Source organism: Elaeis guineensis, chromosome 3 (assembly GCF_000442705.2).
Source record: "Elaeis guineensis isolate ETL-2024a chromosome 3, EG11, whole genome shotgun sequence".
Taxonomy (NCBI): Eukaryota; Viridiplantae; Streptophyta; class Magnoliopsida; order Arecales; family Arecaceae; genus Elaeis; species Elaeis guineensis.
This window is the reverse complement of record NC_025995.2, coordinates 108,916,060-108,941,476: the sequence shown is the minus strand read 5'-3', so window position 1 is coordinate 108,941,476 and position 25,417 is coordinate 108,916,060. Positions and strand designations below refer to the sequence as shown.

The following is a 25,417-nucleotide window of genomic DNA, read 5'->3' as shown; positions in this document are numbered from 1 at the left end:
GATTTTTTTGATGTAAAGGGAGGAAAATCCACCCTGAGTATGTTTTAAGATGGTTGTAGAATGTATAGCGATATAGGAATTAATTTTACGTATAGCCGAGTTGGCTTAGACAAAATAAAGTCCAAGATACAACGGACTCGAGTCTCAGATTATGTACAAGTTGATAAGATTAGGCCTTCAAAGAAGGGGACATAAATCCTGCCTTTACTTTCACAAGTACTTCTTGTATTGTCCTAACATCCGGAGTGTTGCACGGTCCCTTAGACGCCTCCCTTACCACATCCATTGCTTATGGCCCTTGTCGCCTTGTTACCTTCTTGATGAGTTCTGAAATAGCTTCACAGCTCTTTCTTTCATTCTGAGCTGTGTACAGTTGTAGGAGGGAGATAACATCTTGAATTATTGTGGCTGGTGTTTTGGCTTCATATTTGAAAATTCGTTTGTTTCATTCGTTCCAAAGACACCACATCACCACGGATGCTAAGCAGTACCAGGCCGTTCTTTGCTCTACCGATTGTGTCCACTGTCTACTGCACGACCATAGCTTTGCGATGTTACCAACTACTGCTGGAAGTGTCGATGGGCATCGGTGAAGTTTCTCCATACCATTCTAGAGAAAATGCATTCGATAAAAATATGCATTGCACTTTCTTCTATATATACATCCGCACATTATGTGCACTCGAAAATTGCTTTCCATTTTCTTTCAATCAATTTGTCAGCTATTAGGATCTTGTTTTGATAGATTAGCCAATTGAAGATCTTGAGTCAATCTCCAATTAATCTTGGCAAATTGAAAATTGATGCCTCCGTTAGAGAAGAATAGGTAAGCATTTTTGGTCATGAAAATCTTGTCTTTGGACCAATTCCAATCCACTTCGTCCTCTTCTCCGTGATGAGTTGAAGGCCGATTGTTGACCGTCCTCTGGATGCTTATGTATTTCTTCAACCGATGCATTTGGTTTGTTGGTCAGGATGAATTAAGCTACTTGTTCTCCGTTGCCTAATCTGAATCTCACACTTTGAAAAAACCAACTTTGATGTTTCAAAATGTCTCACCTTGGTATGGATGGTGTACATTGATAAGACGGACGAGACATACGAAGGTGATTAGCTGGAGCTAATCGGCTTTGAGACCACCGATCTATTAAGATTTAGATGTATTTTTTTCCCCTTTTCATTGGCCATAGATCAAACTCTTTTATTGAATCTGATGTGAACTAGCTATTTTTCATTACTTTAAAATTTTATTTGTATGCATAGCTTTTTTGAACCGCTGCACTCCTCTATTTCTTTAACGGCATCTAATTCTAATAAAAAAAAGAGAAAAGGAAGATCATTTCTTTTAATAAGAAGGGAGTCTGGACCACATTAAAAAGTAGAGAAAAGACGCGAGGAATAAACGAGGATGACCCTATATAAGCCATTCTCTTATCGGTATATTATGTTGAGATATAGATCGATCTACTGGTGAGAGTGACATTAAACTCATTTGGTCCCCCCTAAGTAGAATCAGGTGAAAGTGTTTTTTTTTCCTTTTGAAGGTTTGACAATTTACATTGGTAGACTGGATCGCTTCAAAAAGGAGTATAAATGGCTTGAGGATTATATTTTAATATATTGATTAAAAGTAACAAAAATTTAGTATTAATAATATTGGTAATATTAAAAATAGTTTAGTAAAAATAATATATTTTGGTAATAATAATAATTTTTAATATTTTTTCTCCAAAGAACAAGTCCTAAGAATTGTCTGGATGCTATATTATCTGTGAATAATTTCCCACCCGACAAGGATCATGCAGTTGATAAGAACAAAGGAGAAAAAGTTGAGTCAACAAAGGCTAAAGTAACCAGTAATCCTAAAATTTTTGGATAAGTAGCTCATTAGGTGATTTAGATTAATGTGCTTATATCCTCAAATTGTATGGAACCTACTACCACTATCACTTCGATAACAATGCCTTCGACCAAGGGATTAACCCGAAATGAGTGATTCATGCCACGAGCTCAAGGTGCTCATCTTTTTCGAGAGTAAGTCAAACAAAGGGCCTCTCCACTGCTTGTCAAAATAGGATGTTTTGCATTTCATTAATTAGTGACGAAAATTTCGGATCATTTGAGATTTTCCAATTTCTTACTTAATCAAACTAAGCCGACAAAGGAGATAAAGATAAACAAGAATGTATCAGAGACACAATCATATTTTTATATTTATTGCGTATCTTCAAAAAGATAACTTTCCCAACCTCTAATCTTTTCCAAGAAAGTTGGTTACATCTCAATGGAAGATCGTTGAGCTGCCATTATATTGCCCTATAAAGAAACTTAGGGGGGATCTTCCCCAATACCTCAAGACTGAGTTCCTACCTTTTTATATTTATAATAAACATCCTTCGCAACTGAACCGCCAGATCAATTCTTGTTTGCAACTGACCAAAAGGAGCCCTATAGAGAGAACTTTGGAATGGTTTACGTGCAATAACTTGGTCCATTATTACATTTAAAGCCATATCTGGTTTCTAAAGCTCTCTTCATCCACTTGCTTGGATCTTAAATGTTTTCTCGTGAGTGCGTTATTTATCTTTGGACAGCTTATCGAGTGTCCAAAAAGCTTAGTAATGATGGCAGTCTTCTCGCATTACTTACACCCTGTAGGATTACTGTTTATCATTGTAATAAATAATGCCCATTTTATGTTCAATCAATAATTGATTGAATCTTTCGCATTGAAGTTAATAGCTACCATAATGAGAAGTTTCAGAAATAATGGAATAATAAACTCGAGCAGCTAATATTCACAAAATTGTATCTATTATTGATTGAATATTTTTTTTGTACTTTTTATTTGCAGTATAAACATTTTTTCTCCAATCGACTTGAAATTAAAATAGCAATTTTTATGAAGATGAATAAAATTTGGGTTTCCTTGTCCAATAAAAGAGAGCAGCATTAGAACTTCAGACTCTGACCGGCTGGAAGGTGCAAGTCATGGCACTCTTATCACCACTAATATACAGCAGATTTGATCTGGGTTTGCAGGCGCGGAAAACATAAAGAATTTGAAGTGTGCAGTATAAACTTGAATCAAATGATCTTGTCGCAATCTTCATATTTTGTGAAGGTGGAGAAAATTATTAGTCGTGAAGCTTAGGACTTCAAAACCAAATAAAATCTATTTCTCACTAGAAGATAGTACCACAAAAATGGTTGCATGGAATTGAAGATTATGCCAACTCCTCCTCATAATCATCAAGTAGAAGTAAAGTTGATGCATTGGCCTACATTTACCTTCAGGATGCAAATTGGCTGGGACGACATTTCTCCAAGCCAACCCGCTGGAAGTTTTCTTGGTCCAGTCCCTGCATGAGCCAACTTTAGCCTGCCTATTTCGAACAACCAGTTTGATACGGCCCGAAGAAAACCAGATCCGGGCCCAAACAGACAGCCGGTTTGAAATTTGATGGTGAATAATTAATTATATTATTTTCGATGATCTAATCAAATTGAAATAATAAAATGAGATTTGGACGGGTCAAAAACGGTGGGCAAATGTGCAAGCTTCTCACAAGCTATCTTGAGGTTGGCTCAAAATCTAGCTATGGTTTTGCTCCCTTGATTAAAAGATGAGCCAACTAGAGCTATACTTGGTTCACTCAAGCTCTGTTTGAATTAGCAAAAAATATTAACATATAAATAATTTATATATTACATATTATTTTTAATTATTTTTATATATAATAAAGATATTAAATAATTTATTATAAATTAATATTGCTTACGTAGAATAGAATGCATTATAACTACAAAATTATAATAGCATCTAGGTTATTACTCAAATTATATGAATAAAATTCTTCAATAACCTAAAAATCTCATCGGCTCTCTTTAACAAGCAGTTCATGAAAAGCTCAAGCTTAGGTCCAAACTAAAATAAAAACCTATAGTTCACTCTTTATGCTGTATGTGCCATATGATATATACCATGTATTCTAAATATATATAACACAATGCTAGTGGGCCACGCCAAGTTTGGGTCGCATAGGGGTTTGTCTGAAGCCCGCGAAGAATATGATTAAGAGAAGTTTTTTGTGCACCGCGCGGTGCACGCGTTCATGCACTGCATGCGTGATTGGCTGACATGCAGGCCCAAAGAATTTTTTTTTTTTTTCGTATGCTCTCTAGCCCTATGCGTGAGCTAATCACTGTACATGATATACACATTCCATACTGCACATGGTGCACAAAGAATTTCTAATATGATAAAAAAGAGTAGTTCTTTGTCCACTACATCCGGTAAAGAAAAAATACATTGCTTTACCAAATTACACTATATAGCGTAATTAATAAGAAACAGATATTTAATACAGCTTGATTTTTTTTTAATTTTTTTTAACTAAAATACCTTTTTTCTAATATAATGATGTCTTGTTGCTTTTTTATAGAATGCAATAGGATGCAAATAGGATATCATAATATTATTATAAATATTATAATATCTTGTCAATTTTTATGACATCTTGATAATTATTTATAGAATGCAACAAAACATAGGATTGCAACAAGATATCATAATATTATTATGATGTCCTGTTAATTTTTATAATATTTTGATAATTATCTATAAGATGTAACAAGATATTACAGAATTGTAACAGGAAGTCATAATATTATTATGCCATCATATTAGTTTTTATGACATCTTGATAATTTTTTTTAAAATGCAACATGATGTCAGGAAATTGCAATAGGATTGAGGCTGCAAATGGGATGGGTTGACCAGCAATGCGATCCGATCTGACCTATGAAGATCCAATCCAAACCATTTAAAAAGACCTGAGGATCTGGATCAAGTTCTAAAATTGGATCCATTCTATTTTTTGGATTGGATCTGAATTTAATGAATTTTGATCCGATCCGACCAGATCGACCTACTGAATTTTTAGATTCATATGAATCTTATGCTTAATGATCCGATTTGATCCGAATCCATTATATGATCCAAATCTATTATATGCTAGCATAGGCTAGGCATAAATTATAGTGAGCTGTCCATCTATATAACATTATAACATTATCTTCTTTCCTTTCTACCCCATAATTGAGTGACATCCATTAGTTCAAGCTGATGGAGTTTCCAATAAATATTTTCTTTCTTTTCCACCTCCATAAGAAATCCTTCGCATCAAACCTACACAATCTTTCCAACTCAAGAAATTTAGAAGATTAGTAGAAAATAGATATTTCACTTCCAGTTGTATCCCACGACTGGCTTCTATATGTACATAAGATATATCTTGGCAGTTTTTTGGGATGTAATTGTTTCATATTGATGATCACTCCAAAAATTATTATGTCGTGAGTGTTATTGGATGGTAAACTTATAAGATCAACTTCAACTCCAATTATGAGAATCGATTGAATAGCTATAGTTAATACCTATTGATTAATTGACCCACGATCCAACTTAGACCCAATCTGGATCTGAATCGGATCCATATTTTATGAATTAGGGCCGGATTATACATAGACCCAATCCGACCCGAATGACTATTGGGTTAAAAAATTTGATCATGGATCCAATCCAACTCGATCCAATCTTCTAGTGGGTTGGGTCTGTGTCTAATATCAAAACTCGATCAAAAAATCAGATCAGATCGAGGTTACTCATGATCTGATTCGATCCTATCCATTTGCATCCCTAAATAGGATGTGATAATATTATTATGACGTCCCGATTAGTTTTGATGATATTCTGATAATTGTTTGTAAAATGCAACAGAATGTCATAGAATTGCAATAGAATGTCATAATATTATTATAATATCCTGTTAGTTTTTATGACATCTCTATAATTGTTTATAAAATATTTTATTAATTTTGCATAATCTCGATTATTGTATATAGAATGCAACAGGATATCATAGGATTGCAACAAGATGTCATAATATTATATGACATCCTATTAATTTTGTTGATATTCTAATAATTATTTATAGAATACAGCAGACTGTCATAAAATTATAACAGGATGCCATAATATTATTATGACGTCCTGTTAGTTTTTATGATATTCTGATAATTATATATAAAATATAACAAGATGTTATAGAATGTAACGGGATGCCACGATGACATCTTGTTATTATGTATGATTTTCTGGCTACTGTATAAAATAAAATAAAAAGAAAAAAAATTATGTTGATCAGAAAAAAATTGAAAAAAAAAAATAAGCTACGTTAAATAGCTGTCTCTACGTGGCTCAATCCAGTGGAACGGTATATTTATTTTCTCCATCGGGATGGTGTACGAGGAATTTCTCAGGGTCAAAAGTGCTGATCCGGCGTGACCATTGGGCCTGAAAATGACCTGAAGTAACTCTTTGTCGTACTGGCCCGTTAACCTGACACCCAGCCCGACCCATTCTTCCTCCGGACCCAGAAGGCCAGAACAACCGAAACGCGAAAAGCAGAGACGGGCAAACTCAGCAAAAGCAGAGTCACCAAATATTAAAAAGAAAAAGTTAAAGGGAAAAAAAAAAAAAAAAAGCAAAAGTGCAAAGAGAGAAGAGAACCTCACTCACTCTTTATCACCTCCTTTGCTTCTTTGTAGTTCCATCACTCTTCCATCCATTCCAAAACCTCCTCCCCAAATGGACTCCCTCCCCTCCTCATTCCTCACCACCACCATTCTCCTCTCCATGTTTATCTCCCTCTCCTCCGCCCACTCCCACCTCTGCCGCACCTCTTGCGGCGTCATCCCCATCCGCTACCCCTTCGGCATCGACGACGGCTGCGGCAGCCCCTACTACCGCAGCATGCTCCTCTGCACCAACTCCTCCCGCCTCATCCTCCGCACCCCTTCCGGCAACTACCCGGTCGCCTCCGTCGACTACGCCGATCCCCACCTCCTCGTCACCGACCCCTCCATGTGGAGCTGCCCTTCCGACGACGACAACAACAACTTCTACTATGACGACGACGATGAGCGCGTCGCTTTCCGCCGCCCGGTCACTCCCTTCAGCCTCGACACCAGCACTCGCTTCTCTCTCTCCCCCAAGAACGACTACCTCTTCTTCAACTGCAGCGAGGACTCGGTCATCATCCAGCCGAAGCCGAGCTTCTGCGAGCGGTTCCCCGACCGCTGCGACTCGGCCTGCGACAGCGCCGGGTATCTGTGTCGCAACTTGCCGGGGTGTCCGAATGCTCTGGTGGAGACGAGGACCAGCTGCTGCTCTTACTATCCCAAGGCTTCAGAGTCGTTGAGGCTGATGCTGAGGCACTGTGCTTCTTATACTAGCGTGTACTGGAGGACGGTGGGAGCGAGCTTTCCGCCGTATGATCAGGTGCCGGAGTATGGGATCCGGGTGGATTTCGAGATCCCGGTCACCACTCGGTGTCTCCAGTGCCGGGAGAGAGCGAGGGGTGGGGGAACGTGTGGGTTCGACACGGAGTCGCGGAGCTTTCTTTGTCTCTGTGATGAAGGGAATGTTACTACTTATTGTTCCGGTTAGTCTCTCTGTCTCCATGCTGCTAGCTTGCTCACTTTCCAGATCCAACTTATATTATGTCATATAGTCGCACATCTAGATTATTTCGATTTTTAGGGTTTTACGAGAAACAAATTATAGATTAAACCATAGATCACTCAACTATAACATGAATGACTTCAATGAAATTAGAACTGGGAAAGCTGAGATGTGTAGCATCTGTGGAAAATATAAAATAGAATAAAGAAAGATGTAAAGCTACATGCGATTCTTCTTTTGGGTAAACGAGTCCACGTGGTGTGATTGGGGCGTACTTGTAAGGCATCAATCCATTTTTCTTTTTCTTCTGTCACAAGTTTAGAATCTTTTGACATCACCCCTGGTCTCCGAGACATATACAAACTTTTACGTCAAATGTTGCATTTCATGTATGATGATTTATCGATGCACGGATTTGTTAAATAACCATATAGAATCATTTCAGTGGCCGAATAATTCACATGCATCAAATTAAAATGAAGAATCATATACATAGAGAGAAAAGAAAAAAGCACCGGTAGCACTTCTGAAAGTAAGTTAGGGAGAATGTCTTGATCACCATCATGTAATCCATCTTTCATATTTAAAACTGATCTGATGGCTTATGAGTAAATTCGCACTATGTTTGAAATGGATGGTATGATGGTGGACGGTCTATAAATGAAAATTTTAATTGGATCTCTGACATCTACTTAAATTGATAACTAATTAATTTTATAGTTATTCTCTAGTGGTTCTACCTTGATAAGTTGGTCCCGTCATATGTAATACTAGGTTTGGGCACTGTTTAAATGAAGCAAAAGGTTGATTTGACATATCATGGTTTTACTTGGTCTTCCTCTCAATCATAACGTTTTAGGTAGCATAAAAATTTCTAGATCCTCAAAAAATACAAAAAAATTAAAAGACTATATGCTTTATTTTTTTTTCTTTTTTGGTAGTGCCTAGCTATCAGACTATTATCAATAATGCATGAAACTAGCTAGTCGCATAATATTTCTTCCAATCCACTCGGCAATGATTTTTTTTTTTCTTTTAATTTACAGAACAAAGGAAAATTTTCAATTATTCTTCTATAAAAGATTTTGCTTTATCAGTAATCCAGCAAATTAAATTAAGAAGACTTGTGCCAAAAAACAATAAAGAAGACATTGCTAGATTTGCTCACTTTGTATCAACCGTGTTCATAATGCTATGCATGCGTGCAGAGGGTGGTTCTTCGAGGCATAGAGCATCGGCTGGGGTTATTGCCGGTAAGGAGTCCTTGTATACCCAAGCATTACATTCGTTTTTTTCATCACCCAGACATGCATGATAACATTGTGTTATTGCAGGAACTACTGTTTTTTCAATTGGTGGGGCAGTGGGCGTTGGAGCCCTTGTGTGGTATCTAAGAAAGATGAGAAAAAATAAAGTAGTGACGTGTGGGGTTCAGAGCAATGAAAATAGGCTCTTCTGATCGGCTACTTCATGATTTCTTTTCCCCTTAAAGCTTGATACCTTGCGTGATAAATGTAATTAAGTGGTGCCCGGTCATAAGCGTGTTTGCATACTTGAAAGCAACGCAAGATATATAATTTTGGAAAAAGAGATGTATGAACACGTACGGTGTTCTTCTAAAAGAAAAGAAACAGTGTTTTTTTTCATATTTGAATAATATTATCATATGTATTTATTCCATCATTTAGCCAACATGACTGCGATGATTACATGCATGAAATCACATATATATATGGGTAACTTACAAATTAATACGAGCGTTATACGGTGAGGTGACGTACATACATAAGAAAAATGTTAAGTATTTATGCATCATGGACATGTATGGAACTCCAAGCCAAACGATCAACTACGCATAGTCGCACATCCCATAGTTGCAGAAGCCACCTTGCTTGCACTTGTTCTTGCATCCGCCGCAGTTCCTGAGGTCATACAACACATTGACGCATCGGCCGCCGCAGCATGTCTGCCCGTATCCGCACCTCATCCCGCACCATCCGCAGTTCTGGTTGTCAGCCATCACATTGACGCATCTCTTCCAGCAGCAGTCCGGGCCGGAGCTTCCTTTGGCACGGCACACCCTCGGGTATCTATCACATGTCTTGGAGGCTTCTACATTGGTCTGGGCTAGCAAACGGCTCACCCCCCTCATCGAAGAAGAGGCCTCTTCAGGAGTGAGGGGATCACTGAAAGATGATGCATTGTGTTCCTCCTCTTCACTGGGGATAATTGGTGAGGCAAGGGATGTGGCCAAGGCCATGGCCAATGCCATGATGAGTAAAACCCTGGCAATCGTTTCCATCGGAAGACAAGAGGTGGGTAGAGTGCCAGAAGGGGTTATAAGGGTAGCTCCTACTGTTGTTGGACGTGGGAATGATATTGAGAGAAGGGAAGGGTTGGTGATGGGAAAATTTAGAGGAAGGTGGTGAGTATTTATAGCAGGGGAATTGGATGGAGGGAGAGTTGGAACGTGATGGTAATTCGTCTGAGGTTCAAAACGGTGGCTGCTTTTTCTCCAGGACTTTTTTTTCGTTCGAGAAATAGCGAAGTTAGGCCTGTCGATGGAATGAGGTGAGAAAAGCCAATTTCACCAGCAATGGACGAATACAACAATAATCGGAAAGGTAAGATGATCGCGTTCCGCCGTTTGATCTATCAGCAGGCCTGTGGATTTCTCTGGTAGAGATATAGATCATGAAGCGGTCGCGACTTGCTTATGGTGGATGGCGGCCAACATTAGGTGTCTTCATGGACTGATGGGTAAGAGAGACAGCTAGCGTTGATTTAATGTAGCCTACACGGCGGTTATTTCGACTTTTGGATCGCTGTCATCAAATGCAAGGCATCAATTCGTCGATTTACAGCACCTTTCCTTTGTGAAGTATGATCGATTTTATGTGAACTGATTATATAACAGTGTGATCATAATCCTATAGCAACATGAGTCGAGTATTGCGCTTGTCCAAGGAGCCAATTTGTACGTGGCGCACATGTATACATTCATGCAAGCATGTATGCATGCATGCACTAGACATACTTGCGTATGTAGTAAGGAAGCAAAAGACAAAACAAAAACAAAAACAAAAACAAAAACAAAAACAAAAACAAAAACAAAAATGACCCATAGATAAATGAGGAATCCAACTTTAAGATAAAAATTTATGAAAATGATCTTGAGTTTATACTAGGCACTGTTCTTATCCATACATGCAACTGGTTTTGGAACCAAACTAGATACCCGATGGCATCGTCATTATATTTCTTTAAAAACAATACAATTAAATTAAATTTAATGAAAACAATCGATTTGAAATTTAAGAATATTTGATAACCTCTCTATATGTACCCGGCCCCTCCCACGAAAAGGAAAAGGAAAAAATCAAGAATATTTGCTAAGATAAATAGATATAAAGAGATATCATTCCAGCACCTTTCCCGCATCAAAGTATGATCGATATATGGGGTACTAATACATATGTATGACACCACTAAACTGTAACCTTTAACAGTCGGACATTCGGACATCAACATAACATTAATTTTTGGCACTTATAATGGGAACAAGAAGTAGTGTTGGTAGAATAATGGTGTTTTTTTTTGTAACATCCCGGCCCAGGATCAAGCCCAAAATCCAAAAAAAAAAAAAAAAAAAAACAGAGCGGAAGGAGACTCCCGAAGGGAGTCTTCTTCCTCGATGAATCCCGGATGGAAGGGGAGTCCTAGGATCACCCGAGCCCTAGGGACCCCTATAAACAAGCCTCTCCCTCTCTCAAGACCCTCCACCGGTGATCTTCGAGCCCGATTCCTTTCATTTTCTCCGTAGAAGCCGCGGCAACCTCTTCTCGTGTTCGTCGGAAATTGAAGGTCGAAGAGGTCACCGGAGTTCAGGTAAGGGTTCAATCTTTCTTCCTCTCCCTCTTCCCTTTCTTCCCATGTTTTTAAACTCCTCGCCGGCCGTCAGGATCGTCGAAAAATCCTTGAAAATAGTGAATCCTGTTTTGCTCTGTTTCGGTCGGACCTTTTCCTCTCTTTTTCGGCCACCGGCGCCGCCGGTTGCGGCGTCCCATCCCCGAGATCGGACTCCCATATGTCTCTCTTCCTTCCCTGAAAGCCTTGGCCGCCGGCGACCGGCCAATGGTCGGAGTTCTTGAATAAAGGGGACGGATCCCCTGTTTTTCGAAAAAAAAAAAAAAAAAAGAGCCGCCGGCCGTTGTTGGATCTCCGGCCAGGCCGCCACCCCGCCGGAGCCCGAGCCACCGGGGGGGGGACCTCACGGTCCTCCCCTGTTTCGGCCAAGGGAGGCCGCAGGAAAAGGAAAGAAGAAGAAGGAAGAAGAAGAAGGAAGAAGAAGAAGAAGAAAAAAAGAAAAGAAAAAGAAAAAAGAAAAAGAAAAAAGAAAAAGAAAAGAAAAAGGAAAAAGAAAAGAAAAATAAAAGAAGGAAAAAGAGAAAGAGAAAAATAAAAATAAAAATAAAATAAAATAAAATAAAAAGAAGAAGAAGGAGAGAATTTTTCTCTCTCTCCTTTCTCTCTCCTTTTTCTCTCTTTTTTCTCTCTCCTCTCTCTATCTTCTCTCTCTACATTTTCTCTCTCTAGATTCTCTCTCTAGACTTTTCTCTCTCTTTACGAATTTTGTCTCTTTAGGATCTTTTCTTCCTCTCTGATTGCATCATGAATCTTAGAATAAACTTGAAGATGAAAATAAGATGATTTGAGATTGCTCCGAAATTCGTGCGATAGATCTGATCCCAGTCCGATTCTATTCAAAATTGTAACACTTGATTCATATTAAGTCACCCTGATAGGACCTCTGATGGTCTCGACCATGATTGCTTCATTTGAAGGATACGAAGATTTCTCTCTCCACTTTCTCTCTCTACTTTCTCTCTCTAGAATTTTCTCTCTCTTCATGAATTTTCTCTCTCTAGAAGTCTTATGGATCAGTGGAGGATCCAGATACATAGACAAGTCCTAATTTTGGTTAATCCTAAGAGAGATCCTCGATCTGTGTTATTAGGATCGATTATCGATAATTTTCTCTATATGTGATTTTTATATTGATCAGGGTTATGAAGAGATGATTGTCTGCATATGATATCGAGTGGAATATCTTGTTAGAGAAATTCATAAATCAAAGAAGAATATTGATTTCTGTATTTGGATCAGTCATCGGTAAAGGTAAGAATCCCTGTACATGATCACTATTATGTATATGCTATTTTGCTGTTGGTCTTGCATCGTTGGTTTTGCATCGTCGGATTTGAGATCGATGAATTTATTATACCTGAGATACTGTTATTTGATTTTGAGCATGAGTATGTTATGTCAATATATATGTATCAGAGATTGATGGCATGATTATATGGATATGACATATCTGAATTGATCATAATGCAAGACAGAATTGATTGATGAAATCAACACATAATGATTAAATGAAAAGAAAGAGATATGTGGTATGGACTAGCCTTGTCATGTGGAACAGCCGGCCAGGAGCTTATGCCTGGGACAGCCCGCCAGGAGCTTATGCCTGGGACAGCCCCCACTGGCTTACAGGTGGATCAGCCGGCCAGGAGCTCATGCCTGGGACAGCATGCCAGGAGCTTATGCCTGGGACAGCCTCTCACGGACTTTGGTACGTGAGACAGCCGGCCAGGAGCTCATCCTGGGACAGTCTTGAAAGACTTTTTAAATGGATTCGATCCGGATGATGACTGAGGTATAGACTTGGATAGTCCAGAGCCAGAAGGAAACTGTTAAAAATCATGTGATTATGAAAGAAGAAATGAAAGATAAGACATGAAATAATTGTTGAACAAAAGTGTTTTACCTGTTAACATATGATGATGCATCTATTTTGACAAGACAGCAAATTTATGAATGTTTGCATTATTCTGGACATTGAACATGAGATTTTATATTTTATTGCTATTCTTTATTTTCAGACTATATTACTATATCAGTGTGATATGGAAATTCTTACTGGGCTGTAAAGCTCACACCCCTTCATCTTTCTTTTCTTTTCAGAGATACAGGATGTTCATGATTGGCTATGGCTTAGATTTATGGGTGAGCAGATGGATAGATAAAGTGTTATAGTACCTGATCAGAGAACTGAAGAAATTTAATTTGTACCTATACAAGATTTTATGAATTATTGTTGAAATTAATTGTTATGGATGTTAAGGTTGTAATGATTTATTTTGGCCTTGCATATTCTTTAGGGCTTGCTCTAAGGAGTGTGCGGCCATCACGTATCCGACCCGGGTGTTGGGTTCGGGGCGTGACAGAATGGTATCAGAGCATAGGTTATGATCATTAGGGATTATGATATAAGTGATTAGAATATTATAGAGTGATATTAGAGCTTAGGTTATGATCATTGGAGATTACGATATAAATGATTAGGATGAGATAGAATAATATCAGAGCTTAGGTTTAAGATCACTAGAGATTATGAAGAGATATTAAAACTTTATGTAAGATCAGTAGGATGTGACAGAGTGGCATTTGAGCTTAGAGCTTAGGTTACGTTTATTCGGAGACAATGATACAAGTGATTAGGATATGACAGAACAGTACTAGAACCCAAGTTTAAGGTCACTAGGGATTGTCATATAAGTGATATCAAAACTTTGGGATTATAATCACTAGAGTATGATTGATAATATCGGAGTTTAAGATTTTGATCATTAAAGGTATGATAGAATGATATTAGAGTTTAGGTTATGATCACTAAAAAATATGATTTAAGTGGTATTTGAGTTTAAGGTTATAATTATTCAGAATTATAATTCTAGTGATATCTGAACTTAGGTCATGATCATGAGGAACATGATAGATATAAAAGAGAAGATTCAATATTTAGATTTCAAATCAATAGATATTAAGATGAAATTTATGTATAAGTGGCATATGAGATCTATAATAGAATTGACGAGTTATATCTTAGATTTCAATTAGTAAGGTTGACCTAAGTATGAAAAGAGTTGACCTTGGATTGAAGTGGGAGGTATTGATAAGTTATGTTGAGTATACTAGATGATTTTGGAATATAAAACTTATATGATCGAAGATCATGATACTTTTTCTAATTTCGATGATAATTGACTGAGCATTATGAATTTTGGACTTATCAAAAGAAAGTTAATTAGGGTATGGTCTAAGAAGAAATTACATCATATGAGAGAGAAATATTTTTGAACACTGAACCTATAAAAGGTCATATATGAAACTCAATCTTAGATGAAAATATACTTAAATTTTATTATGAGAATATGAGATACACATCTTGGTGAAATTTTTGGTTACTCAAAATATCATATTCTGAATATGATTCCATGATCTTTCAAGTTGCATTGAATTTCAAGTCAATAGCTTATTTTTTTTTTAAGTGGATCAAAAGTCTTTTGATATTGTTATTAAATTAAAGAAGAAAATTTATTTTGTCAGAGTATGATATACAGGTTATGATGAAATCCTTAATAATTCGTATTACTATCTTTGGATTAGATTTTTTTTTTAATTTTTTTGTGATGATTGAAGATGGTGAAGTGTATTAATTATTCAAGTTAAGTTTAGATTTTTTTTAAAATTGAACTAAGACATCTTGTTAGTGTTAAATTTTGAATGACTTATACAAGGGATAAAATTTTGTATGAATTTATTGATTAATATTAAGGGTTATGATGAACGGAGCTCTATAAGAAATAATCAAGATGATTCTACTTAAGGATGTTGGCTTGAGTTCTTTTAGTTGTCAAGTTAGAATTAATTCTTTTAAAAAGAAAGATTGATTTAGAAATTATCTAAATGATTGTAAGGTAAATTTAAGATTAACTCTAATTAATTCTAGACATGTCAGATTTTTGAAGAGTGATGAAACTTATACAATGATTTCAAACATAGAAAGTGGATCAAGTTTTAATTTTTATATGCTATACCCGAAGGTAGTAAAGATAAAGAAACTTAAAATTTTGTCCTAAGTCTTATATGAAATTTGAAGGTTGGATCTATCTTGGATTGATCTAACATATAAGGATATTTTATCTTTGATAGACTTATATAATTTGGTAAGTTGAGATCAGAGTGCGCAGCAAAAGCGTGATGGTCTGAATTGATTAGAAATATTAAACCTTTAAATCAAAAGTTATGATGGAATACATTAGTTGCAAATAAGGAAGGATTTTATTGATAATGAAAGGATGCTATAAATTTTGATCTAATCTGATCATCATAGCCTGATAATTTTTGTCAGTAGGTTGTTTCATTGTAGATAATGCCAAGAAATTTTAGATATCTCAAGTTTATTAACAGCTTGATAATTCTGGTATTAGTTCAAACTTAGAAAGTCCTAATATAGATCTCATATTGTAAAAAAAAAAAAAAATTAATATTGTTACTTAAACTGATATAGAAGATTGAGATTTTTCTTAAGATGAGAGTTTACATATAAAAATTGTTGAAAGATCAAGTGAAGGAAGAAATCGATGATTGTAAAGAGTGATCGATGTTTGACGTTTATTTATTTTTCTATCAAGGGTAGTCTGAGATAATTATGAAGTTGAGTAGAATCTATTAGACAAATAATGGTGGTATATTAATACAAGTTCAAAATATTACAGTTCTTCAAAAAGTTGAGAAATCAATAAAAAGGGATGAGTTTGAGATTTCAAATAAATTTTGTTATAACAAGATCATGAGAAATAAATAATATATGACATTATCGTAAGTTTGTGAATGACATGAAGAATGCATACTTTGAAAAATATCTCAAACAACACAACTTAATTTCGAGGACGAAATTATTTGAAGGGAGGAAGAATGTAACATCCCGGCCCAGGATCAAGCCCAAAATCCAAACAAAAAAAAAAAAAAAAAAAACAGAGCGGAAGGAGACTCCCGAAGGGAGTCTTCTTCCTCGATGAATTTCGGATGGAAGGGGAGTCCTAGGATCACCCGAGCCCTAGGGACCCCTATAAACAAGCCTCTCCCTCTCTCAAGACCCTCCACCGGTGATCTTCGAGCCCGATTCCTCTCCTTTTCTCCGTAGAAGCCGCGGCAACCTCTTCTCATGTTCGTCGGAAATTGAAGGTCGAAGAGGTCACCGGAGTTCAGGTAAGGGTTCAATCTTTCTTCCTCTCCCTCTTCCCTTTCTTCCCATATTTTTAAACTCCTCGCCGGCCGTCAGGATCGTCGAAAAATCTTTGAAAATAGTGAATCCTGTTTTGCTCTGTTTCGGTCGGACCTTTTCTTCTCTTTTCCGGCCACCGGCGCCGCCGGTTGCGGCGTCCCATCCCCGAGACCGGACTCCCATATGTCTTTCTTCCTTCTCTGAAAGCCTTGGCCGCCGGCGACCGGCCAATGGTCGGAGTTCTTGAAGAAAGGGGACGGATCCCCTGTTTTTCGAAAAAAAAAAAAAAAAAGAGCCGCCGGCCGTTGTTGGATCTCCGGCCAGGCCGCCACCCCGCCGGAGCCCGAGCCACCGGGGGGGGACCTCACGGTCCTCCCCTGTTTCAGCCAAGGGAGGCCGCGGGAAAAGGAAAGAAGAAGAAGGAAGAAGAAGAAGGAAGAAGAAGAAGAAGAAGAAAAGAAAAGAAAAAGGAAAAAGAAAAAGGAAAAAGAAAAAGAAAAGAAAAAGGAAAAAGAAAAGAAAAAAAAAAGAAGGAAAAAGAGAAAGAGAAAAATAAAAATAAAAATAAAATAAAATAAAATAAAAAAAAGAAGAAGGAGAGAATTTTTCTCTCTCTCCTTTCTCTCTCCTTTTTCTCTCTTTTTTCTCTCTCCTCTCTCTATCTTCTCTCTCTACATTTTCTCTCTCTAGATTCTCTCTCTAGACTTTTCTCTCTCTTTACGAATTTTGTCTCTCTAGGATCTTTTCTTCCTCTCTGATTGCATCATGAATCTTAGAATAAACTTGAAGATGAAAATAAGATGATTTGAGATTGCTCCGAAATTCGTGCGGTAGATCTGATCCCAGTCCGATTCTATTCAAAATTATAACACTTGATTCATATTAAGTCACCCTGATAGGACCTCTGATGGTCTCGACCATGATTGCTTCATCTGAAGGATACGAAGATTTCTCTCTCCACTTTCTCTCTCTACTTTTTCTCTCTAGAATTTTCTCTCTCTTCATGAATTTTCTCTCTCTCGAAGTCTTATGGATCAGTGGAGGATCCAGATACATAGACAAGTCTTAATTTTGGTTAATCCTAAGAGAGATCCTCGATCTGTGTTATTAGGATCGATTATCGATAATTTTCTCTATATGTGATTTTTATATTGATCAGGGTTATGAAGAGATGATTGTCTGCATATGATATCGAGTGGAATATCTTGTTAGAGAAATTCATAAATCAAAGAAGAACATTGATTTCTGTGTTTGAATCAGTCATCGGTAAAGGTAAGAATCCCTGTACATGATCACTATTATGTATATGCTATTTTGCTGTTGGTCTTGCATCGTTGGTTTTGCATCGTCGGATTTGAGATCGATGAATTTATTATACCTGAGATACTGTTATTTGATTTTGAGCATGAGTATGTTATGTCAATATATATGTATCAGAGATTGATGGCATGATTATATGGATATGACATATCTGAATTGATCATAATGCAAGACAGAATTGATTGATGAAATCAACACATAATGATTAAATGAAAAGAAAGAGATATGTGGTATGGACTAACCTTGTCATGTGGAACAGCCGGCCAGGAGCTTATGCCTGGGACAGCCCGCCAGGAGCTTATGCCTGGGACAGCCCCCACTGGCTTACAGGTGGATCAGCCGGCCAGGAGCTCATGCCTGGGACAGCATGCCAGGAGCTTATGCCTGGGACAGCCTCTCACGGGCTTTGGTACGTGGGACAGCCGGCCAGGAGCTCATCCTAGGACAGTCTTGAAAGACTTTTTAAATGGATTCGATCCGGATGATGACTGAGGTATAGACTTGGATAGTCCAGAGCCAGAAGGAAACTGTTAAAAATCATGTGATTATGAAAGAAGAAATGAAAGATAAGACATGAAATAATTGTTGAACAAAAGTGTTTTACCTGTTAACATATGATGATGCATCTATTTTGACAAGACAGCAAATTTATGAATGTTTGCATTATTCTGGACATTGAACATGAGATTTTATATTTTATTGCTATTCTTTATTTTCAGACTATATTACTATATCAGTATGATATGGGAATTCTTACTGGGCTGTAAAGCTCACACCCCTTCATCTTTCTTTTCTTTTCAGAGATACAGGATGTTCATGATTGGCTATGGCTTAGATTTATGGGTGAGCAGATGGATAGATAAAGTGTTATAGTACCTGATCAGAGAACTGAAGAAATTTAATTTGTACCTATACAAGATTTTATGAATTATTGTTGAAATTAATTGTTATGGATGTTAAGGTTGTAATGATTTATTTTGGCCTTGCATATTCTTTAGGGCTTGCTCTAAGGAGTGTGTGGCCATCACGTATCCGACTCGGGTGTTGGGTTCGGGGCGTGACATTTTTTTTTAGAAAATAATAATGTAATTTTTTGTGAAAATTAAGAATAATTTGACAAAACCAATGGCAGTTGTTGTTACATTATATTTAGGATTAGTATGCCTATATATTTAAAAAACTGATGCTATAAATATGCATGTTTTGAAAGTAGTGAGAAAACTGGCTAATCAAGTAATGGCCATAATGCTCTCTCTCTCTCTCTCTCTCTCTCTCTCTATATATATATATATATATATATATATAGAGTGAGAGAGATGAACTGGTTGCTTTCAATCGAATTTGGTGCCAGATCCAGTCGGGTCTTCCACCACTCGATCCGCATAGATCTCATTGCCATCAACCATTCTTTAAATGGTAACTTTTCCATTTGGCTTGAGAAAAAACAAAAAAAAATAAAAACATTCAATATATAGATGAGATAGGAGGCCATGCACACTCTATTTGAATCTCTCTCTTCATCTCTCTCTCTATCTCTAAGTCTCTTTTTTATTCAAACCACTAACCATAGAACCTTTCCACCTCTATGTTTCTCTCTCACCGTAAGTTGCTCTCTCTCTCTCTCTCTCTCTCCAGAGGTGAGCAAAAAATTTGAAAAACCGATTAATCGATCGAAAACCAAAAAATCAGTCCAAAAATGTGGTTAATCAGACCGTCAGTTTCAGATTTGGTTTGGATTGTTCAAAAAAATTTCGATTTCAGTTTAGATTCAATTTTTCTTTTAAAAAAATAATGATTAATTGAACTAATTATTATATATATATAACATATAAAAAATATTATTCATATATAACATGTGGTTGAGTTAGTTGTTTTTACTAAGGGTAATTGACGGTTCGAAGATTTGAATTATGGCTCCTCATTTTTATTTATTTATATTTTTTTGATTTAAAAATTTAAAAAATTTTAGCCACATTTTTTCATTCTTTTCCATTCTTAACCTTAACTTTACATTCTTTCTTCTTTGTTCTTCCCCAACTGCCACCGCAGTTCTTCTTCTTCTCCATCTCTCACCGTCAAACTTCTCCATCCCTTACAGCTGAACTTGGGTTCTTTTCTCTACAGTCGCCGCTCTTCTTTTTCTTCTCCGCTATCACTTTAATTATTTTTTAATTTTTATTTTTTAACATCTTTTTTTATTATATTATTTCAAGATAATATCTGTCAAAAAGATTGTTCTGTTCTTTGTTTTATTGAAATTTGACAAACTCATATTTTGTTTCTCAGACGTTCTTCTTCTCCATTTCTCATCGTCAAAATTCTGACCGAACTGATCCATTTTTATATATAGATGAAAAAAATTGATTAACCGATTAACTGTTCCGTTTAATATGATTAACCGATGATCGGTTAATCGTATCAAATGGATCGGTTATGATTTATGATTTGAAAAAATCGATGAATTCAATTCGGATTGAAAATTTGAGCAATAGTTCGATTAACCGAACCATGCTCATCTCTGTCTCTCTCTCTCTCCCTCCCTCCCTCCGTGTCTCTTTCTCTCTATTTCCAAGTTTGATCACTGAGCTTTTAAATCGCTTGATTCTGACTTCTTAACGGTTATTTGTATGATTTGAAATGAAGATTACTATGATAATAGTGCCAATTATATATACATACATATATATATATATATATATATATATATATATATATATATATATATATATATATATATATATATATATATATATACATATTAAATATATGTGTATATATAATTGGTGCTAGTATTTAAGCAATGTTCATTTCAAATTATACATAACCGTTAAGAAGTCAGAATCTAAAAGCGCTTGGTGATCAAACTTGGATAATGACATGTTTATCATCACTCGCTTTTAGGTCAATGATTTAGGTTGGAAACTCGGCAATCCATCTCACAGGTTTCCCTTACGTGGACCACTGATCCAATTCGGTAAAGGAGCACCAGCATGCTAGAGTTTACGATCGTGGAAGCCAACAACACGTAAGATGTACACGTTCACGTAAGCCGCTATGGAAAATTCGAAGTTGTTTTCTCTGCACCCGCGGGCACCTAAATGGCTAAATCCTCTGCCCTGTGTGCCTGCCACGTGGTTTAGACATCGGGTTGCGAAGTATGCATTAAATATTTGTTCCCAAGGAGCACCAGGCTCTAGCGGCGGGGCATCTGAAAAGAGACCGGCCAACGGTATGGTACGTAATTACGCGTTCGCTAAAATCTGGTGGCGGAACGGAATCATCAGCCTGCCAATCGTGTTACGTAGCCGCAGATACATGATAGAGGAACAGCTGATCCGTTAGTCGGAAAGTCAAAACGCGAACGTTGAAGTCACGCAAAGGTGTAGAGTAACGAAGAAACCACGACAGGTACAATAGTGGGTTTCCAACGGAATGGTACCGAACTTGACTCGCTTTTACGTATTCAAACACTAAAATACTCGAGGATGCTACAATTGAGAGACTGCCACTTGGGATCCGGAAACGTCGGAGGAAGCTGCCGCGGAGTTTGGATCCTCTTATTTGCCTTCATGAACTAAATTCTTATTTAATACTTTACAAGTTTTGCCTTTCTCTTTTGTAAAATTTATTTCTTTTTTAACGAAAGTTGCCCAGCAGTATTTTCAGTTTATTATCAATCAAAAAGGTGTTTGAATATTTTCAATTTTATTTATTCAATTTTATATCTGAAAATCTCTATTATTTTTATCCACTTCTTCTTTATTATTTGTTTGATTTATATTTTTATAGTTTTAATACTTTACGGGTTTCATCTTTTCAATAAAACTCCTTTTTATTTTTAAATATTTTATCTGTATTTAGATTTTTTTAAAAAAATTAGTGTGCATTGGACAACTAATAGAAATATGCTTGAGTTATACTTATATTTAATTTTAAGTTTTCATTTCATAATTTGATATGTTTTGTTATATTTTACACTAAAATTTATAGTCTCATGATTTATTTTATTTTAATTATTTTATATTTATATTTTAATTATATTTATTCAAAATATTATTATTATTTTGTTTTATTTTATTTTTATTAAACTTTTACTTATTCAATATTTGTGTTATGTTTATTGGATATTTCATTCTTTACTCAAAATTATTATATTTATTTGTTATTCTCTTTATTTTATTCTTTATATTAAATATGTATCATGCTTAGCGATATATTAGTAGAATCAAAGACACAAGTACATAAAAAAGAAAGCTATATTTTATAGATCCACATATTTATTAAAATTAATTTCTAAAATAAATTGATAATGAGTCCAGATCCTCTCCAACATTCATGAATTCAGCATGTCTGGCTATCAATCCCTAGCCCTCCTTAGTCATCACTATTATACCTCCAGAAAATAAGTAGAATACCTAATTGGTATATGCACGACGTGGAGAGGCAGTATCATGATCATTCCCCAATTCTTCTTTCTTTTAAGTAAAAGGGATCATCATATCTTTTCGATACTAATGCTCTATATTTCAATAAATAAATTCTTGTTATCATACAATTCTGATTCAATCAAAGAGAAGAAAGATTTTTTTTAATCCGTTCAACTCGAATCTCTCAAAAAAAAATTAGAAAAAGATGAAAAAAATTTTAAAAGTAGAGCTTAAGTCAACTTTTCTTTTAGTTATTCTCCACATCCATCATAAATTAAGACACATAGCCCTTATTTATAGTACTAATGAGATCCCTTTTTTGACAATTTGAGGTGGATTCCTCTCTTAGTTCGAATAAGACTAGATATCCCAAAGTAAATATGATAATAAAAATAATTATAAAAATATTAAAATTTTATAGAAGATGGATCTTGACTTCTATATTAATTTTGTTTTCTTTGCTCCATATAATTCTTCACTGATTGAGAGAGAACATCTGATCAAAGACTTTTTCAAAAAATGTTTCGACTTCATCAGTCCATTTTAGGATCCAAATGCTAGAATTTTGGCTCGATTCAACCCCTAAGGATTTGGCCTAAAATTGTAGATCTCGAGAATATATTCAATTTTTTTTTTAAAAAAAAGAATCTCAATTGGACGTTGTATGACCAAGTTTATAGCCTTCTGAAGTTTGACATGTGATTCGACTTTCTAAATTAACAGATCTTGCTCTTGGATTATATTCAACCCCATCCATAGTGGCCAAAATGATTCACGTCAAGTCTGATGATTCTCTAGATATCTGTAGTTGTTAACATCAAGTCTAGTGATCCTTATTGATATTTATAGTGATCAAAGTAATCCACATTGAGTCCAATGATCCTTTTGAGTGCTAGCTGTGACTAAAGTAATCTATATTGAATCTAATAATCATTCTGAACGCTTGTAGTAACTAAAATAGTCCATATTGAGTCTGATGATCCTTTTAGATTAAATTTTTAATTTAAAAAAAATGTTTAGATAAAATAGAGAGGACAACTTGTTAAATTATTAAATCTCCATTTATGATGTAAAAGGTTACAGAATGCTAAACACCAAAGGCTTTAGCCTTTAAGATCCTAGTACAATTAACAAACGACATTTTTTTTATTTTTGCAACCTTCTATAATATGCTAAGATCTAGTATAACTAATCGGAACATATTCTTTTATTAAATGGAGATTGCAACCATCAACATCTTAGTCTTCTTCATCCTACCAATGTTATTATTATTTTTTCCTTTTATCATTAGTATTCTCCTCTTTTCTCAAATTATATTATTTTTCTTTCACAAAGAGGAAGAAGGAGGGGGAAAGGGGAAATAAGAAGAGGACACCATAAAAAGTGGCAGTATATCTATCAATTCAGCTGATGCCATATATTTATTCTTTATGATAATGCATTTAATTGGCCTATAAAAACTAGCAAGCAACTTGCAGAATGCTGGTGTATGTTAAAATTCAGCTCTTCTATCAATCAGTTTCAAAAAATATTCACACTTCACCATCAAGAACTTGCTTAAACGATATAATTTTTTTATGAAAAAAAATTTATAGTCAAACTAATCATGAAAGAAATTATAGTCGGACCATCATCGTCTGCACGTGCATATATTAGGACATCTGTAAAAAAAGAGACGGTTATGTGATGTTTATCTAAATTATTTCAATATTTCTAGAGTTTATCTATTTTTTTAATATTTTAATACACGTATAAACGTGTGCGGCCATCCATCTTTTGATAGATATTTTCAAAGCACTCCCAACCATAATTTCTTCTATGATCAGTTCGACTATAGAAGTTTTATCCATTTCTTGCCACTTGAACAATAAATGGGAGTTTGATTCTGGCTGGAATCAGCTATTAAGGCATGATGTAGGTGTGGCATAGTAGATGGGGGTTAACCCCTCCTAGTTTTAAAAAATAAAAGAGAGAGAGAGAGAGAGAAAAAATATGCTTCATTATTTTTCTGGACGAAACTAGCTCAATCAAACTTGTTATGAAGCCGAATCCAAGACATTCATGAATAGCTCAATTTATTTTTGGCCCTATTTTAATCATCAGGTAAAGCTAGAATTTTCAGAAATTAAGTGGCATTACAACTTTAGCCAGATAATATCACTTTCAGCAGCAAGGATTTATTTTTTGCGGCTATCTTTTTCATGCGGGCATAACTAATGGATGTGTAGAATTCATAGTTAGCCATCCTCTTCAAGATTTACTCCCATGAGTCTCACCAATCTGGCACGTATCTAGAATGCAATCAACAGCACGTTCTACTGCTACAAGTCCTGATGCCTTTCACACCAGCAGATCTCTTAACCTTCCAAATTACATGCTATATAATATAAACAGTAGATCATCAAAATCTTTTACCAATATATATATTGACATCAAGTCATCAAACTTTGTGCAGCAATATACCAAACATTATGGTCCATTAATATCTAGTTTTCAGGCCTTAAATAGTGAGAAAGAAGCCGAGTCTTTCAGACGGCATTGCAAGTGATCTGGTCAAACATGCACCCATGCATGCTATGGACGCCCCAGCCTTGCATCGGGCACAAACAACTGTTCAGACGATAAAAAGAAGACCCAAATGCAAGAAATCAAGGAACCTGAACCACGTGCGGAAAAGTCCCTTGACCGTCCAAGTTTGCCTGATAAGGCCCCAGGGAAACAACAAACTTTATTGGCCGTGGACCATTACGAGTTTGCAATTCAAGGTTGCGACCCACCCATCCGTCCATCAAAAGAAACCTTAGCAGTAGACTGGCTAATCCTAGGTGTACCTCTTGTCCATGATATTCCATTGGGAGGCCTAACTTTCGTATTACTTGAATGAAATGTATTCCACAAGCAATAAAATAAGGCAACCATGGCGTTGAATTCCCAACCAACCTTTTGGTCAGCTTCCGCCAGATCTTCCCTATAAAAGGCCAACATGCACCATCCTCTCCCCTCATCCAA

General features: G+C 36.0%; 1 protein-coding gene across 1 annotated transcript; it reads left to right on the top strand.

Annotated features, from left to right (window-relative positions):
* The first annotated feature begins 6,626 nt into the window (after positions 1 to 6,626).
* Positions 6,627 to 9,373, top strand: LOC105041031 (uncharacterized). The gene is made up of 3 exons (XM_010917824.4): positions 6,627 to 7,508; positions 8,737 to 8,781; positions 8,863 to 9,373. Exons 1-3 carry the CDS (start codon positions 6,653 to 6,655, stop codon positions 8,985 to 8,987), a joined length of 1,026 nt encoding a protein of 341 aa, XP_010916126.2. The 5' UTR covers positions 6,627 to 6,652; the 3' UTR covers positions 8,988 to 9,373.
* The last annotated feature ends 16,044 nt before the right edge of the window (positions 9,374 to 25,417 follow it).